The sequence below is a fragment of the Cetorhinus maximus genome, chromosome 28 (assembly GCF_964194155.1).
Source record: "Cetorhinus maximus chromosome 28, sCetMax3.hap1.1, whole genome shotgun sequence".
NCBI lineage: Eukaryota > Metazoa > Chordata > Chondrichthyes > Lamniformes > Cetorhinidae > Cetorhinus > Cetorhinus maximus.
The window spans coordinates 9,312,305-9,331,552 of NC_135906.1; the positions used below are offsets into that span (position 1 = coordinate 9,312,305).

Genomic DNA, 19,248 nt, shown 5'->3' on the forward strand with positions numbered 1-19,248 from the left:
TTTGCCCAGGGAATGTTTGCTGAGACAGTGTAGAGGGAGCTTTACTCTGTATCTAACCCGTGCTGTACCTGAGCTGGGAGCGTTTGTTGGGATAGTGTAGAGAGAGTTTCACTCTGTATCTGACCTGTGCTGTACCTGCCCTGGGAGTTTTCAATGGGACAATATAGAGGAAGCTTTACTCTTATCTATACAGTGCTGTACCTGCACTAAGTGTCTGAAATGGAAATTGTTCCATTCTTCATATGAACATCCCATATCTCATTGAGGTGATAACTCACTAGGAAGAAATAGATCACGAATTACTATGAACATCGTCCTGGATTAGTAAAATCTAACCTTTTCATATATGGGTCTCACCAGGTCTCTGTGAACCTGTTCCAAATGCAGCAGGAGCAGGCTGAACAGCTGCCACTTGCCTTTCACTCCCTGCATGAGAATATCAAACCTTATGAGCCCGGCCAGAAATATCTTGAGTTTGTTCAAAGCCTGGACAAGAAGATGCTGCCTGTGGAGATCTATGAATTCGAGGAGTTTGCTATCCCCAGCAGAAGGTGAGTGATACAGAATGAAGTATGGGTTGTAGTGCATTTGGATTCAATAGAGTGGGAATGAATGGAAAGGTTTGGTCCATTGGGATTCTGTAGTGGGAATGAATGGAAATTAAGAAATAGGAGCAGGAGTAGGCCATTTGGCCCCTCAAGCCTGCCCTGCCATTCAATAAGATCATGGCTGATCTGCCCCAAGCCTCAACTCCTCTTTCGTATCAGCTCCTCATAGCCCTCAACTCCCCGATATTTCAAAAATTTATCTACCTCCTCTTTAAATACTTTCAGTGATCTAGCCCCCACAACTGTCCGGGGTAGAGAATTCCAGGCATTCACTGTTCTCTGAGAGAAGAAATTCCTTCGCATCTCAGTTTTAAATGAGTGTCCCCTTATTCTGTAACTATGTCCCCTAGTTTGAGATTCTCCCACCAGTGGAAACATCTTCTCAACATCTACCTTGTCAAGTCCCCTCAGAATCTTGTACGTTTCAATAAGATCACCTCTCATTCTTCTAAACTCTAATGAATAAAGGCCTAACCTGTTTAGCTGTTCTTGATAAGTCAACCCCTTCATCCAGGAATCAGCCTAGTGAATCTCTTTTGAACAGCCTCCAATGCCAGTATATAATTTCTTAAAAATGGGGACCAAAACTGTACACAGTACTGCAGGTACGACCTCACCAACACCCTTCCCCATTTTTAAACTCCAGCCCCCTAGCAATACAGGCCAAAATTCAATTTGGCTTCTTAATTATTTGCTGCACCTGCATGCTAACTTGTTGTGTTTCATGCACAAGAACACCCAGATCCCTTTTTTTTGGAGTTTCTCTCCATTTAAATAATAGTCCTACCTAAGTGCATGACCTCACATTTTCCTACATTAAACTCCATCTGCCAAGTTTTTGCCCACTCACTCAACCTATATCCCCTTGCAGATTTCTTATGTCCTCATGACAACATGCCTTCTCACCGATTTTTGTATCGTCAGCAAGTTTGGATACATTACACTCTGCCCCCTCCTCCAAGTCATTAATATAGATAGTAAATAATTGAGGCCCTAGGACTGAACCTTGTGGTACTCCATTAGTTACATCTTTCCAACCTGAAAAAGACCCATTAATCCTGACTCTCTGCCTTCTGTATGTTAACCAATCCACAATCCATGCTAATACATTACCCCTAATACCATGAGCTCCTATCTTGTACCTTTAATGTGGCACCTTATCGAATGCCTTCTGGAAATCCAAATACACTACATCTACCAGTTCCCCTGTCTGTTCCTTTTCACGTGTGTCTATTTCTGTCTGTGCATTCCCGTTTGTGTGTGTGTACGTGCGTGTTTATGTGGGTAAGTGTATCAACTCTGCTTGTTATATCCTCAAAGAACACTAGCAAATTTGTCAAACATGATTTCCCTTTCACAAAACCATGTTGACACTGTTTGTATGCATTAAGCTTTTCTAAATGTCCTGCTATTTCTTCCTTAATAATGGACTCTAGCATTTTCCCAACAACAGATGTTCGGCTGACTGGCCTATAGTTTCCTGGTTTAAGGTTTGGTCCATTGGGATTCTGTGGTGGGATTGATTGGAAGGTTTTGGCTCAGTGATAAATTGTAAGTTTTATTTTAAACTTTTAGGTCCTCCCCTACTGGAAGGAGAAGAAGTGGTGCCATATTGATGCATCGATCGTCAGCATCATCTGGTGACTTGCTGACCTTGAACATGATAGATGATTGTGAAAACAAACTCAGTAAGTTGATGAAAAACGGTTTTCAAAAATTGGGAAGCTTGTGTTATATATTTTGAAGGGGGCAAAGAGGAAAGCTCTGTTGAGGAACCAATCAGAAAGGATTAAACCTCTTTGCAAATAATAAGGCTCTACTGTGAATTTTGCAGCTTAATCTTCAAGTGTTTTTCTCTTCATCAGAGCTAGTCAAAAACTCTTATGATTCTCTTGGCTTAAGGGGACGAGAGATACATACGGATCTTTTGCGGGGTCTGTGTTCTCCAGCAAAACCTTCCGACTCATCACCCGTGTCAACCAAGCTTGGGAGAGCTACTTTCCAGCTCTCATCAGCTGGATGGGTGTGCAGGACAAACAGTCTATTGGGCTTGAGCCTATTCACTGCAGTAGAGCTCTAACAGACCTGATGAGTCTGATGGACATCTTGTTGCCCTTGGCACCCTTGCCACTCCCTCCTAGCACTCTCACCATCTCCGTTCAAGCCTCAAAAATGAAAGAAACCTTGCATTTATATACCACCTTTTACAATCTCAGAATGACCCCAAATGCTACAGTCAATGAAGTGATTTCTTCAAAGTGTAAACACTGTTTTAATACAGGAAACGGAGAAACCAATTTGCGCACAGCAATGTCCCACAAATGGCAATGTGATAACAAACGGCTATTCTGTTTACAGTAATGTTAGATGAGGGATATTGGCCACGGGAACTCCCTTGCACTTTTTCGAAATGGATCATTTGTATCCACTTGAGAGGGCAGTCAGACTTTATTTGAATATCTCATCTGAAAGATGGTATTTCCAACAGTCATCTGTGTCTGCCTGAGTCTCTGGAGTGAATCTTTGAACCCACAACCTTCTGAGTCAAAAGATGAGAGTGCTACCCACTGATTCATAGCTGGCAAACACTGAAAACAGGTTACAATGTTACTGTGAAACATGCCCACTGTTATGTGGGCAAGTGCAGCAACCAATTTGTGCTCAGCAGGGTCCCCAAAAACAGCAAATGAGATGAATGACCAGTTAGTCTGTTTTTGGTGGTATCAGGTGCAAGAATGTTTGTTGGCTAGGGCATGGGAAGAACTCCCCTGCTCCTCTTTGAAAAATGCCATGGGATCTTTGGCATCCTCCAGAAAAGCTGGACAGCTTACTGCCTCGCCCTCCGACTGCACATCACTCCCTCAGTACTGCAGAGGAATGTTGGCCTGGATCGTGGGCTCAAGACCAGGAGTGAGGTTTGAACCCACGACCTTCTGATTCAAAGACAAGAGTGCTACCCATTGAGCCAAGGCCAAGGCAAAACAACACTTGCAGGAAAATAAGTGTGACAATTCAGTCGGTCTGCTTGATTGGCACCCCATCCACAAACATTCACTCCCTCCACCATCGATGGACAGTGGCAGCAGTGTGCACCATCTACAAGATGTGCTGCCGGAACTCACCAAGGTTCCTTAGACAGCACTTTCCAAACCCTTGACCACTACTATCTAGAAGGACAAGGGCAGCAGATAGATGGGAAACCACCGCCTGCAGGTTCCCCAAGCCACTCACCATCCTGACTTGGAAATATATTGCCGCTCCTTCACTGTCGCTGGGTCAAAATCCTGGAACTCCCTCTCTAGCAACATTGTGGGTGTACCCACACCGCATGGACTGCAGTGGTTCAAGACAGGCCACCCACCACCTTCTCAAGGGCAATTAGGGATTGGCAATATATGCTGGCTGAGCCAGCAATGCCCACATGCCATGAACGAAGAAAAGAAAATTCAGTCAGTGCCAAATGTAGTTTACATAAACAAAAATGTGGCATTGAGAGAGTTTGAAGGTTATTGTTATTTCTAGTTTTACAGGCAGCTTTTTTGAGTGACCTGCATCTACAATACTGTCAATTTGTGATTTATTTCATGTACTTAATTTCTTTTGTACAATTTAATCGATCTACCACAGAAGGCTATGGAGGCCAAGTTACTGAATATATTTAAGAAGGATATAGATAGACTGGACTCTAAAGGCGTCAAGAGGTATGGGGAGGGCACAGGAGTACAGCGTTGAGATAGAGGATCAGCCATAATCATACTGAATGGCGGAGCAGGCTCAAAGGGCTGAATGACCTACTCCTGCTCCTATTTTCTATGCTTCTCTGATCCTGCAGTGCCACGTAATATCACAAAAGGTGAATGATCTGAAACTTAAGTTATGTAGGCAGATTAGAGAAGCAAAGATGGCTCTGCTTAGAACAAGAGAGCTTTAAGAGGCAATTTGATAGAGGTGTTCAAAATTGAGGGATTTTGTTGGAGTAGATGGGGAGAAACTGTTTCTACTGATAGGAGGCTGAGTAATCAGAGGACTTGGATTTAAGATAATCGGTAAAAAAAGATCAATAAGGTGAGAAATTTTCTTAAGTAGAGTTGTTATCTGAAATTTGCTATCTGAAAGGGTGGTGGAAGCAGTTTCAATCATAACTTTCAGTAGGGAATTGGATATATACTTTAAATGGAAAAGAGTAAGGGAGTGGACCTAACTGGATAGATCTGCCAAAGAGCCAACACAATCACTATGGGCTGAATGGCCTCCTTTTGTGCTGTATATTCCGTGATTTCTTGCTGCTTTAGCAAGATGTATGTTCAGTACAACTGAGAATATAGCGCTTGGAGAACACTGAAGCTGAAGTGGGTGTAAGCATCTTGGGACGTTTTACTACATTAAGGTAGAAAGGAATTTTTTTGTTTTTATCCATTCTGACTATGCCCTCAGCAGCTCAGCTCCACGCTGGGGAACGATGGTGATTCTGGAACAGCTTCCGAGTTTACATGTTCCTTTTGTTACTGTTACAGTGTTTCGTAACGCAGCCGGGTCCAAGCCTGCCTTAAGTGATTCAGAAAGCACTGGAGTCAGCAGTGAGTCACGTTCTTTCGATTCCCCGATGTCCAGTCCAGGTACGTGTCAGTGAAAGATGTCCAGTAGCGAGACCTGTAGGGAGTTAGTTACAGAATTTTGTTTTCAATAACCAGCCTCAGGCAGCTTCTGCCGTTGGTTCGTTGGGTTAATGCACACTGCCTCCTGCATGATACCATGCCTTATGGAGCCAATAGGCTTCAGGGCTGTACCTGATCCCAGTCAGGGCAGATAAAAGCAAAATACTGTGGATGCTGGAAATCTGAAATAAAAACAGAAAATGCTGGAAAAACTCAGCAGGTCTGACAGCATCTGTGGAGAGGGAAACAGAGTTAACATTTCGAGTCTGTATACAGACTCGAAACATTAACTCTGTTTCTCTGTCAGGGCAGGTTGTACTGGTTGGATATAATACAATTGACCTATAGCTCCCCAGTTCCCTTGCTTTAGCAAGCTAATAAATCAGCCTTCTCTGCTCTGTGTGCAGTGATCAGGGAAGCATTTCCAGCAAGGGCAGGCTTATACCTCCTGCTGTCAAATAGTCCAGCCTGGGATAAAACATAAGGAATGCGAACTTAGCTCCAGGGTGGAACCCATAGCCCAGCAAGAAAAAGTAAAAAGACTTGTATTTATGTAGTGCTTTTCATGACCATTGGAAATCTCAAAGTGCCTTATAGCTAATGAAGTACTTTTTGAAGTGTAGTCACTGTTGTAATGTAGGAAATGCGGCTGCCAATTTGCACACAGCAAGCTTCCACAACCAGCAATGATATAAAGTCCAGGTAATGCTGATGTTGATTGAGGGATAAATATTGGCCAGGACACCCGGTGATAACTACCCTGTTCTTCTTCAAAACTACTGCAATGGAATTTTTATGCCCACCTGAGAGGGCAGATGTGGAATCTCGGTTTAACATCTCATCAGAAAGACAACGCCCCAGACAATGCTGCACCCCCTCAGTATATTGCACTGAAATGTCAGCCTTGATTTTTATGCTCAAGTCCTGAAATGGGACTTGAATCAGGAACCTTGTGACTCAGAAGCAAGAATGCTACCAACTGAGCCATGGAATCTTTAGGAGAGGGGAAGAAAATATGTGTGCCTGTGATTGGATGTAGGGAGTCCAATTCCAGTTTGAAAAGAGCATAGGTGTTTTATGTGTGACTGAGATTATCCTGTAACGTCTCAGATATGAAGATCACAGGATGATCGGTGAAAGCCTAGGGTTACCCTGTGAGTGCACTGATCACAGTGACAATGTTGTTCTGTTTTACAAACGACTTGTAAAGTTGCACCATAAAATTCCCCTGCATCAGGATCTTTAGGCCCACAGGATGGCAGATTTCATACTAAAATGGGATGAAATTGCCAAATGTGTGTCCCCATCCCCCTAAGAAACAATGGGAACACTGCTGCAGTAAACACAATGGCCCGTAACTTCCGAGTTCCCCAGCATCGGATTTGCGGGGGGTACCTCAAAGATGTGTTGGGGAATTCCTCTGGCAAGTTCCCAAGTAAGGGCTTGCATGGCAATTTCTCAGATGTGCCCACTTCCTCTGGACAATTGCGGTGTGCTGGGAACCACCTGAAAATGCAGTTTAAATCACAAACTTCGGATGGTTTTGCCAGGGTTATACCAATAGTTACGCCAAAAAATTAGAAGAATTAAAACCTCTTCTAACTTCTGAGTAACAATTGTAAAGACCCAGACCGACCTCACGGGACTCCCCCCGACCTCTGACATTCCCCCCACCACCTCGACCTCCGACGCCCCTGACCCTCCCCCTAAGTGACTCCCCCGCCCCCACCACTGACCCCCTGATCTCCGACAACCCCCCACGCCCCCGGACACCCTCCATTCCCCCCCCCCACCCACCTTCGACTGACCTCCAGCCTTGACCTCAGACACCTCCCCCACTGACTTCTGACCTCCTCCCCCCCCCATCCAGACCTCCGACTCACCCCCAACCCATCCTGCCATGGCCCCCGGACCTCCGACTGACCTCCCCACCCCCCAAGAGTGCCCCTGGACACCTCCACTCCCTAAATCCTATCCACTTGCCTTAGACACTTGCCATCTCCCTGGCCTGTTAATTTCCTTGGCCCTTTAAACTCACCTGCTTTACGGCAGCTACTGCTGTAAAAAAGGAGGCGTTGCCTCCTTGAATCTGAATCTGGGCCACCAGGTTCTTTGTGAGCATCAGAGTCAGATCTATTTCAGTCAAGTTTGCAGGCTTAAAAACTTGAACTTTACCTTGGCAGCTCATTTCGGTAGGAAATTACCAAAAGCCACACCTGCAGTGATGTCTCCAGACGATTTTGAAGAGAGGGATGGGAACCAGTTGCACGACAATGGTACGTAATGGGGTATCAAATCTACTTTTAAAGGAGTGCCTCATTTGAAAGATGACTTTGCTGTAAGACTGGAAATCAGAGTCCCTCGCGTGCTTAATTAACAACAAAACGTCTCAATGACGGTGACCGAGTGGCACGCCTGTAGTGTTGCAAGAGCTTTGCATTTGGTGAACACTGGTGCAAATACTCCTGGGCAGGAAAAGTTTACACCTCAGCCAGTGACAGACTGCTTCCAGGCCCCTTCAAATATCCTGTCAACACTGATATCTGGGCTTTTAAGAGAAGTGGGGGGATGGTGGGGGGAGGACACCAGGCAGCCAGCACCAGTGAATTTGGCAGCTCAGCAACCTCTGCCCAAAGTTTTTTTTCCCCTTATTCTTTCAAGAGACATGGGCATCACTGGCAAAGCTAGCATGTGTTGCCCGTCCCTAATTGCTCTTGAACTAAACATTTCAGAGGACAGTTAAGGCCACACCGGGAAAGGATGGCAAATTTCCCCAGTTTGAAATTTTACTAGCCTCATATTCCATATTCATTAATTGATTTTAAATTCCACCAGCTGCTGTGGTGGGATTTGAACCCACATCCCCAGAGCATTGACCTGGGCCTCTGGATTACTGGTTCAGTGACATTATCACTACTCCAATGTTTCCCACCAAGTAAGACAGGAAGAAGATGAGGGAGTAGGATGGAGGAGGGAAGAAAGGGTGCAAAGAGAAAGGAAAAGGAGGGGAATAAAGGAAAATAGAGGGAAGAGTGAGAAGGGAGAAAGAGCAGAAGGGAAAAGGAATAAGGGAGGGAAGGGAAAAGTGTGGGATGAGACTGGGAAGGGGAAATGAGAGAACTATGGGAGAGAGAAAGTGGACAAGAGACAGAGAGGATCATGAGTTGGGGAGAGGAAGGGGAGAAATAGGAAGGAAATGAAAGAAGGGTTGGGAGAGAAAAAGAGAAGGGAAAAAGTGTGTGAGGGTTAGAGAGGGAGGAGGGAAGAAAATGATGACATAGAGGGAGAGAGGGGAATGGTAGGCAGAGAGGCGGGAAATATAAATCTAGACTCCATTTATCTTAAAAACCTTCTTTCAGATTTGACTGACTTGACCAATGAAGCTTACGGAACAGCAGGGCGCTTCAAGAATGTCTCACTCTCCAAAGCAGCACAGACTCACCGATTGCGGAAACTCAGAGCACCAAACAAATGCCGAGAGTGTGACAGCCTCATTATGGTGAATGGCGCCGAGTGTGAGGAGGTGAGAGGCCCGAGTCGTGAGTACTGTTCGCGGCACGGCTAAGTGCAATCCGCGGTTTGGGCAGGTGGCCTCTGGCTCCTGACACAAATCTAGGGCTTTCTCCACTTCGATGGGACTCCAGTGCTCCCTACTGGTTCGGGGAGGAGGGGTTGTGAACAGTCGAGTCTGGTGCTTCCACTCCTGCTTGACTATCAGGTGACCTTTCTCCCTTGCTGGAATGTGCACGAGTAAATGCCAGTTGAGAGCACAATCAGCTCTGCCCTGATATCCTATTAACAAAATAATCTGCCAACACACTTGTAACAACTGGCTGCCTGGGAGAGGACCTGGGGGAGGGCCTGTAACCCAGAGAGAACTGGGAACTTCAGGAAAAAATTGAGAAGGCAGGAAATTAGACAGAGATCTTGCCCTGATAGCTTTCTTCCCTGCTGTCTGTACAAGTCACTAGGGTAAATGATGTACCCTTGGCACAGCCCCCACCCCTGGTGAGGCTGGCATCTGTGATCTTCTACCTGCCGTACACATGCAGAAGCCGAAAGGTCTTCAACGCTAAGGATTTGGGCCCTGTTGGATTGAAATCCTGCTTATCTTCTTAGACCACTTTCACCTTGATGCCTATCCCAAGTGGAAGTTCCAGTTCCAGTTCTTTGGGTGAACCTAAGGATAGAGGGTTGGAAACAGCCCCTCCCCTGTCTGATAAAATACTGGCAAACATCCTATTGGTATTGTCTGTAAATCGTTTGGAGGTTTGGAACATGATTATGATGTGCAAATGGGTCAGAGATGCACCCTTTATACCAAGGAACAGTGTGTTCTTCGGTGAGTACAAGAGGAACTTTAGGGGCCTTTGTTGAAAGCAAACTTCTGAAATGCAGATCCCACCACAAGCTGTGTATTCCTCAGTGGCACTGCAAAGCAGAGGCTTTGTCCATGTATTTGAGGTGCTGTTCTTGTGCTTACTTGAGTGTTTGCTCTTCACAGTGCTACCTGGCATGTCACAGGAAGTGCCTTGAGTCAGTTGCCATCATCTGCGGGCATCGGAAGCTGCAGAACAAGGTCTCTCTGTTTGGCGTTGACTTTGCACAGGCTCCGAGGGAGACGGCCGACGAGGTCCCCTTCATCATCAGAAAATGCACGGCTGAGATAGAGAGCCGGGCACTGTGTATACAGGTAAGAGCACCTCAGCCAGGATTATGGCGACATAACCAGGTAGGGACATAGAGCCAGGTAGACATTGCCAAGACAGCATGGCAGATATTTGCCATAACCACAGATAGTTGACCAAATGTAGCAGTCTTCCTCCTCCTCCAAGGTGTGTACCCATCACTTGACTCTCCAGATGTTGTGTGTCTATCTCCCCCCACCCCACTGATTAGGAGTGACAATGCCAGTTTGCACCCTCATGGAGTCCATTGTCAGAGTTCCTTTCCTTGTTTTGTTGAACAGAATGTTATTGTCACGTCCCACACTTGGTGCTGTTTATTTTCCCTTGTCAATGATTTGGAATTGGATGTTCAAACTTTGTTCTTATTTCTGCTATTTCAGGGGCTGTACCGGGTGAATGGTTCAAAGTTACGCATCTCCAAACTACGCCAGTCCTTTGAAAATGGAAGGGACCTCATTGACATGTCTGAGAACTCCCCTCACGACATCACCAACATCTTAACTCTGTACCTTCGTGAGGTGGGCTGAAGCACTGTGCTCCTGTAGGCAGTCCGATTCCTCCATTCTCAAACCAGCTTTTCTGGATTAATATTGACTTTGAATTTTCTTTCACCAGCTTCTTCAATTGGATCAGCTTATCTCGGTGCACTGGCTAGGCTCACAGTACTAGCTCTGTGCACTGGATGGGGTCACAGTGCCAGCTCTGTGCGCTGGATGGGGTCACAGTGCCAGCTCTGTGCGCTGGATGGGGTCACTGTGCCAGCTCTGTGCGCTGGATGGGGTCACAGTGCCAGCTCTGTGCGCTGGATGGGGTCACAGTGCCAGCTCTGTGCACTGGACAGGGTCACAGTGTCAGCTGTGCACTTGCTAGGGTTACAATGCCAGATCTGTGCACTGGATGACCAGGCAGTGTGCACCGTGTACCTTTTCCCATTGGCATTCTGTCGATGTGGACCAGCCCATTAATGCTCTCATACAGGGTGAAAGCAGAATTTTGGTCTGTGAACCCTGACAATGCAGTCCTTATGAAGGGCGATATCACGATCCAACACTGCAAGCAGTGGCTGCACACACCTTGGGATATTGCAGGTGCACAACCCTGATTTTCCCTCTGCATTGATGAATCCGTACTGTTTACTGGTTGGTTTGCTGTTTGTCTTTGATGGTGGAGGTCTGAATAGGGCCTTTCTTGGCATTGTCGCCAAGATGTTAAACGTAAAACTAAAACGCCTGAGGCTCCATGGTACACATCAGAATGTCTTTGGGAACATGAAAGATGGACACACCCACACTAACACAAGCTAGAAACAAGCTGGCAACAAACAAGAGTAAATAATTAGTGCTGGTGATATTCTGTAATTCAAGAAGTAATGGGCGATGTTAGAGCTCCCTCTATAGACTAATGGTTAAACCTAGCCTACAGATCAGAAAGGCCCTTGTTTGGTTCATTGGCTGCTAGATGGTGCCTTCAGTTTGAGAGGTTATTGGAGGAGTTGGGGGAGAGGGGAAAGGAGACACCTTTACAGGAACTTCTACTGGAGGATGGGTTAGGATTCGGCTGAGCTGTAATGGTCCCCTCACTCTACTGATGATTATCCGGCTGATACACAGTCTAGGCTCACAAGTTGACTTGGTGACTTAGTTACAATACTGGGTAATTCCAGCCAGGGGGCAGGGAGGGATATAAAGATACTACAGTGGAAAATTGAAAAACTGGAGTATTGTGCCCAGTTCTAGGCACCCACTTTTAGGAAGCCTTAGAGAGGGTGCAGAAATGATTCAGGAGAATGGTTCTGGGGATGAGGAACTTCAGTTACGTGGATAGATTGCAGAAGCTGGGGCTGGTCTCCAAAACAAAACCAAAGTAGCTACAGTAGCTTTTAGTTTTTATCTCTGGGGCTGGTCTCCTTGATGAGAAGATTAAAAGGATGTTTGATAGAAGTGTTCAAAATGATGAGGGACTCTAGACAAAGTAGATAACAAGAAACCCATTGACAAAGGTGATTGGCAAAAGAAGCAATGAGGAAAAAATGTTTTTATGCAGTGAGTGGTTAGGATCTGGAAAGTACTAGTGAGATTGTGACAGAGGCAGATTCAATTCAGGCCTTCAAAAGAGAATTGGATAATTATTTGAAATGAAAAAAAATTGCATTGATATGGGGAATAGGCTGGGAAGTGGGGGTGGGTGAATTGCTCTTACAGAGAGCTAGCCTGGACACAATGGGCTGAATGGCCTGTATTGTAATCATTCTTGTATAAGTTTGTGTTTATTTTTTATTTCAAGCTCCCTGAGCCGATTGTTCTCTTCAGCCTCTACAAAGACTTTATGAACTTTGCCAAAGAGTTACACCAGGCCTGTGAAGATCTGAAGGACAGCCAGGCCAAAGGAATGCCCATGGCGAATAATAAATTGGCACAGCTCATCCAGCAGGCCAAGGCCTTGATGCAGAATCTACCAGCTTCCAACTACAATGCCCTGGAACACATCCTTGGGCATCTCCACAGGTAGTCCCAGGACTGACACATACCTCTGAACCAAAGAGACAATGACTTATCCAGTAATGTTAGTGTGTACAGTGTTGGCAAATCAAGGGTTGTGTGTTTCAATTCTACCAAGGCAACTGGGACGGGAATATGCCAGCCCTAACTGGTCTACTGCATACATTGATTCAACCGCATAGACTCCTAATGCACTTGGGGCAACACAGGTGGCCTGTGGCACTCAGGTTTGGCTCCTGTGGTGGTTAGACGACTGACAACCACCATCCTTGCTAGCTTGTAAGGAGTCACCTTTTGTTCCCCTACATCAGTGAGAAATCAACTCCTTTAGGAGAACCAGGGAAGTTATTGGAAGAATTGATATATTAAGTGTTGTGCCTGGGGACCTGGGCAAGGCTGTACTAACACCCTACGGCATAGAGTACCAGAGTCTGCTTCACGAGCCAAGTCCTTATTTCACCATGCCATCATTGGGATAGTCAGGGGCAGTGAAGGAGCAATGTGACACAAAGACTCAGCATATCCCCAGTGGAAGGAGGGAATAGTGGGGATTGGGTCTTGCCGAGGCATGAGCCCATCACATGGACTGGATGAAGGATTTTCCTTCAGACCTACAGCTAACCTGAGTAGGTTTGTATTAGTTGAGACTTAATTCGCAGGAAGAGTTGGGTGATTGAGAATTGATATCTTCGCCATTTAGGCAGTAATCTCACTTGGGCGAGTGAGATGTCTCAAATTCAGTGTAGGCAGCACCCACAGCACTTAATTATTGGAGTCCCAGCCAACTGGCTCCTTCGTGACATTCATTTCGTACACTGAATTGTCACACAATCCACCTTACTGTTACCCACATCCATCTGGAGTCACGGGCAAATTGGGTGTCTACTTCAGAAGCTTGAATGCTCGTTGAAAGGGGTGTGCAGAGCTTCTCCAAGCTTCAAGCCGACTAACCCACAGACCGAGCTAGCTGGTCTCAGCTGGGTTGGGGGAGGGGGGTGGCGGGGTGATGGGGGGAGGCATTGGATGACTATCTCAGTGTAGTGGGGCTGCTGGGGGGTGTCAGTGTTATAATTCATCTTCTGATGAAAGCGGCATGTGTCGGAGGATAGGGTTTCAGGCTTTGTTCTGAAGACTGTTAAGGTTGAATAGCTGCCAGCATTCACTATGCTCATACATGAAGAATAGCCACTTGATTAAGATACCAGAGGGTAGTCGATAGCTGTTGAGTCCTCCCCGGGAGGGGGATTGTAATGGGAAGGGTGGGGAAGTGTGTAAACCATTGTTCCGGTTGTTTCATAGTTGATCTCTCTTCCTCTTACAGAGTGGCGGATCGATGCGAAGAAAACAAGATGTCATCTACTAATCTGGGAATAATCTTTGGCCCCACGCTGATTAGGCCTCCAGCTCTGGAGGATACGCCTTCAATGATTTCTCTGGCTAACTCTGGCTACCAAGCTCAAGTTGTAGATTTCCTCATCATGCAATACAATCAGATCTTTGAGACTGGACAAGGCCTCAAATCTTGGCCATTGGAAATGATGGTAAACCGAGATAGAGAGGCCCTGGGCACGGCAAAGGGTCGAAGCAATTCCTCAGAGGTACAGTCTTGCAGAATTATCCCAAAGGTTGTAGTAAGGACAAAGTGTTAAGTTGGTACAACGCTCAGTGGTACATGCATCGTGCTATTTCATGCTAACAGTCAGTCTTCTGAGGGTCTGGTCTCGGCATCAATGTTTGCAGACGTAATCAAGGCAGACTGGACCCGCTAACCCCTCAGTGCCACCCCCACCCCAAGCTCTGCTGTTAATGGAAGCTATTCGATCGCTGTATCACGTGGGTGGAGAATTTGAGAGACAACAGGAGCTCCAATTATAGTGCACAGTGACGAGAATTACTTGCAGTAAACGCAAAACTCCCGGAATGGTACTGATGGGAAAGAAAAGAGAATATAAGTCGAAGAGAAGGGAAATTGTTGTGAATACAAGGAGAGGGAAGGGGGAATGAAGGAGAGGGGATGTAGACGGGAATTAAATGGAGGGAGAGAAGGGGCAGAAGTGACAAATTTGGGCAAAAAGTGGCAACAGAGCTTTATGCGAGGCTGGAAGGAGTGCCAACATGAAATGTGGGTGGTGAGGGTAAGCTGAGGGTGCCAGCTTAACCAGGGACAGGGAAAAAGGATTATATTTGCCTGAGTGGAGAGGGAAGAGGAGTTTCAGTATCTATAACTGGGAGTATAGTGTCTGTGTAAAGCTGAGGAGTTGGGAGGGCTACAGAACTGGATCTGAAAAGGGTAGAGTCTCAGAAAATTCGAATGACTGGAGGATTGGATGTAGGAGAGTGGCCACTGTTAAAAATCCAGATGTTGCTGTGCTTTAGCTTTTTCTAAATCAATTAATTCCTTTTTTTAAAAAAAAGAAACTTCAAATTAACTAAAGTCTGTAACTTCTAATTTTTAAAAAAATCAGCATTTTCTGGCTGAGCTTACCTCCGCCCCCAGCTAAAACATCATGTGCAGTGAATACAAAAATCCTCCCCATCAGGCTTTCAACTCTGATGTTTTACATTCTCCAATGCAGCATAAGAATGTTGAGTAAACTAGCATCTCAAGGTACAAAACCCTTGTAGCTTGTTTTCACAGGGCAGACGCTTGCAATTGGACTGTCCTTCAATTATTAGCTTCTTCGTTTGCCCTGTATACACAATTGAGCCTGACACCTTAGTGCAGCAGCTCCTCACTGCTGCACTGTCAGAACATAAAAACCTACGAAATAGGAGTAGTAGGCCATTTGGTCTCTTGGGCCTGTTCCTCCAGTCGATGAGATCATGGTTGATCTGATTTGGCCTTAACTCTACTTTCTTGTCTGTCCCCCACCCCGTAACCCTCAACTCCTTTGTCAATCAAAAATCTGTCTAACTCAGCCTTGAATGTATTCAATGACCTAGCCTCCACTGTTCTCTTGGGGAGAGGGGTGGAGAGAGAATTCCAAACACAAATAACCTGCTGAGAGAAAAAAATTCCTCCTCATCTCCATCGTTAAATGGGAGCCCCCTTATTTTGAAAGTTTAAGTCAGGGGTCCATTCTTCCAGATGAGATGTTGAATCAAGGCCCGATTCGTCTGTTCAGTTTGACGCTTAAGACCCCACGGCACAATCTGAAGAGTAGGGAGTCCCTCTGTCCCAACCTACACCGGTCAACCAATACCATCAAAAATAGATTACCTGGTACTTTGTATCTGACTGCTGTTTGTAGGAGCTGTACACAAATTTGGCTGCCTAGGTGATGGTGACTAGAGTATCTTGGTTGTGAAGCATCACGGGATATTTTGAGAGTGGTGAGAAGACACTACATAAATGCGCATTCCTGCCTCCATTCTTTCATCCTTAATCAAATCCCCCCACCCTATAAAATTAAATGAATTAACAGCATAATCAAATACTGAACATAATCAATGTCTTTCTCCTCCTCACCCTCCTCCCAAAGGTGGCTCTTACTGGGCGAGCTATCAAAACCACCCAGAAATGATTGAAAATGTTTTTGGACATTCATAAAAATAGTAGTGCCTAGCAAAAAAATGTTTTAGCTGAGTAAGATGAGGACTTTTTGCAAGAAAATCAAAACATTTTAACCAATTCTTTGGGCATTCATAAAAATAGTACTTAACAGAAAATGTTTTAACTGTAGGGCTAAGCTGGACAGGTACCAGCTACTGTCCAATGGTCATTCTTCAGGGAATGCTGGCTGACTGTATGGCCATGGGCATCATGACAGCCATGTCTGTACCTGGCCCCAACGTTGTCCACACTTACACTTTCAGGAGTCACTGATCAAGTATGAAACATCTGGTTGACTTGTTTTCCCCACTTGAAGCAGTTGCCAAATGCAGCCACCCCAGCTGAGATCAGTTAACTTGCCACAGACTGGGAATGGAAACTAGGAGAGCTGCTCTGTTTGCTTCAGCAACAAAAAGGCAATACAAAGGGAGTTTAGATGGTAGATCCTGCTGACTACCGTGTTGTGCCTTGTGCTCACTGTCTCTTCTCTCCTGCTGCAGTGTCTGGCTTTGAAACGACATTCGAGTGAAGGATATGTTTCGGACAAATCCTCATCAAACGAAGCACTCGATGACACACGGGACCATCGGAGAGCGAGCTCTAGCAGTGACATTACAGGTGAGTAATTAAGTCTGTTGGGGGTGTGTGTGTGTGTGCGTAAACAAAATGATGAAAGGTACTGAGTCTGGGGCTTAAAATCGGGGGATGTTCAATTATCAGCCTGGCTGTTGGTGTTTGTCCCACATTTCTTCTCTATGCTGCAGGGTTGCTGTTCCAATCATGTTTGGGTCAATCACCAAGATTGTAAGGGCATCATTTAGATCATCCAGGGTAGCAGACATCAGTGGGTGTTCGTCCCTGTCCTTTTGCAAGTGCCCCTAGGCCCAACCAAGGGTCCAATGCTCAGGGTCGAGTCACGGGCAACGTTGGTGATGACGGAAGGGCTGGAACCTCGAGGGACAATGGTTGCTCACAGGCGGAGGATTCTTCAGGAAGAGGACTTGTATTTCCATAAGAAAGGCAATGGGAAACCACCTCATGTGTTTTCCTCCCACCCCACCCCACCCCACTTGAACTTTGCTCATTCAAGTTGAAAATGGGAGGCTCTTCCGCGCCACTGCAGGACAGCCAGGGGTAGAGAAATGAGCAGGGGGAACCAGCCCTTAGGCAGATCACGACTACATTCAGATCCTCAATTCACAGCAAGGCTGATCCAAGTGTCAGAGGGCATCACAGAGAAACGTGGGCTTTTGCAGCCTTGGAAGAAATTGGCTGTAACTACATCCTCCCAGCCCATATCCCACCCTCCCCCTCCCAGCCCATATCCCACCCTCCCCCTCCCAGCCCATATCCCACCTTCACCCTCTCAGTTTGTCTGATCTACCAAGTCCAGTGGGATGAGCCTTGGTTTCTGGGGCTCTTCACCCCTGATGGCCCGTCACTAATGTGTTTATTATTATTATTGTGTTTTTCTCCTCTCCCCCCCCCCTTCCTTGCTTCAGCTGCAGGCCTGGCGGATGCATCGAGGCCAGCTTCGGAGGATTCGCACTCCCTGGACGGGCAGGACTGGGAAAGTGACAGCAGCGCCGAGCCCCTGCCGCGCTGCGCCTTCAGCCGGCAGCCCGGCAAATACCAGCGGTACGGGCAGGCCAAAACCCGGCCCATCATCCCCAAGCCTTCGGCTCTCCCCATCATCACGGCGAACCTGCCCTCGGCGCCGGCGGAAGAGGAGAGTCCCGGGCTTGCCGATGGCGCAGCAGGAGCGGCGGGGTCGGCGGCGGTAACGCCGGACGGAGAGAGGAGAGCGGCGGCCGGCTCCAGCCGGAGTTCGTCGCCGGACGGCGGCACTTTGCGGCGCTCGGGCGGCAAGCACAAGCGGTTCGAGATGACCGTCGGCACGGCCAGGCTGGTGTCGAAGCTGCAAGACAGGAGGCGGCTGGAGAGCGGCGAGGCCGTGTCGCCTCAGGGCGGGAGCGGGGCCGCCACCGCCGTCGCCCCCCCGGCTTGCGCTGAAGGGGAGACGGCCGGCAAGGCCGCCCGGGAGCAGCCGGGGGACCTGGAAACCGAGCGGCACGTGGCGGTGGCGGTGGCAGCAGCAGCGAGCGACGACGCGGACCGGCCGGGGGGCCTGGAAACGGGGCGGGAGCAGCGCGCAGCAACCGCTGAACTGAACACAAACCAATCAAACAATGCGTGGAGCGAGCACGTGCTCGGGCAGCACGAGGTACGGCAGGACGTGGACATGATGCTGCACCTTGTGCGTCAACGGCAGAGCCTCAAGAAGACAGAGGCTCACTTTGTGTGAAGCGCGGCGGGGTGCGAACACCAATCAGTCGCCTGCTCTCACCGCGGTAACCTAGCAACCGCAAGAGACGTTGGGCTGGCGCGAGAAAAGAACGTGGAGAAAGGTTGCCCTGCACTCGGCAACACCAACTTGCATTTATATAGCGCCTTCAATATAGGAAAACGCCCAAAGGCACAAGCCCGGGCTGCTAAAGTATATTTTCCGAACAGATTTCAATCCTAAAAGACTCTCTGGTGCAATGTTTTCCATCCTATACCTCAAGCTTATTTTTTTATATATATATTGCATTATAAATTTCAAAAATGGTTTAAAGTCTTTTGTTAACATTCAGTTGGGTCTTGGAAATTATTAGTAGGACCCCCCCCCGCCCACCCCCCCCGCCAGTTGCCCACATGAAGAATAAACGCCAACACGATTTATAAAGAGCAAGAGAGTAACTCGGGAAAGAGTAGGGCCAATTGGGGACCATAGAGATAATATGTGTGTGAACCCGGAAGACGTGGGTACAGTCCTCAATTAATACTTTGCGTTGGTCTTCACAATGGAAAAGGACGATGCAAGTATAAACAGGGTGGAGGACTGTGAAATATTAGAGGAAATTAACATAGAGAGAGAGGAGGTACTAGCGCGTTTAGCGGCCTTAAAGTGGATAAATCCGCAGGCCCCGATGAGATGTATCCCAGGCTGTTGAGGGAGGCAAGGGAAGAGATATCAGGGGCTCTGGCAGTAATTTTCAAATCCTCTCTGGCCACAGGTGAGGTCCTAGAAGACGGGAGGACTGCTAACATTGTCCCATTATTAAAAAAGGGAGGGATAGACCAGGAAACTCCGGGCCAGTCAGTCTAACTTGTTGGTGGGGAAGTTACTAGAAAGAATTCTGAGGGACCGAATATATCTGCACTTGGAGAGACATGGATTAATCAGGGATAGTCAGCATGGAT

General features: G+C 47.0%; 1 protein-coding gene across 1 annotated transcript in view; it reads left to right on the forward strand.

Annotated features, from left to right (window-relative positions):
- gmip (GEM interacting protein) overlaps positions 1 to 18,637 on the forward strand; it is an 80,100-nt gene extending 61,463 nt beyond the window's left edge. The window contains exons 11-21 of the mRNA XM_078531166.1: positions 361 to 551; positions 2,184 to 2,296; positions 5,123 to 5,224; positions 7,447 to 7,539; positions 8,623 to 8,786; positions 9,768 to 9,956; positions 10,332 to 10,469; positions 12,235 to 12,455; positions 13,771 to 14,047; positions 16,503 to 16,620; positions 17,505 to 18,637. Of these exons, the coding sequence (XP_078387292.1) occupies positions 361 to 551; positions 2,184 to 2,296; positions 5,123 to 5,224; positions 7,447 to 7,539; positions 8,623 to 8,786; positions 9,768 to 9,956; positions 10,332 to 10,469; positions 12,235 to 12,455; positions 13,771 to 14,047; positions 16,503 to 16,620; positions 17,505 to 18,307 (2,409 nt within the window). The 3' untranslated portion in view covers positions 18,308 to 18,637. The remainder of the gene's footprint in view (positions 1 to 360; positions 552 to 2,183; positions 2,297 to 5,122; positions 5,225 to 7,446; positions 7,540 to 8,622; positions 8,787 to 9,767; positions 9,957 to 10,331; positions 10,470 to 12,234; positions 12,456 to 13,770; positions 14,048 to 16,502; positions 16,621 to 17,504) is intronic.
- Positions 18,638 to 19,248: the final 611 nt, after the last annotated feature.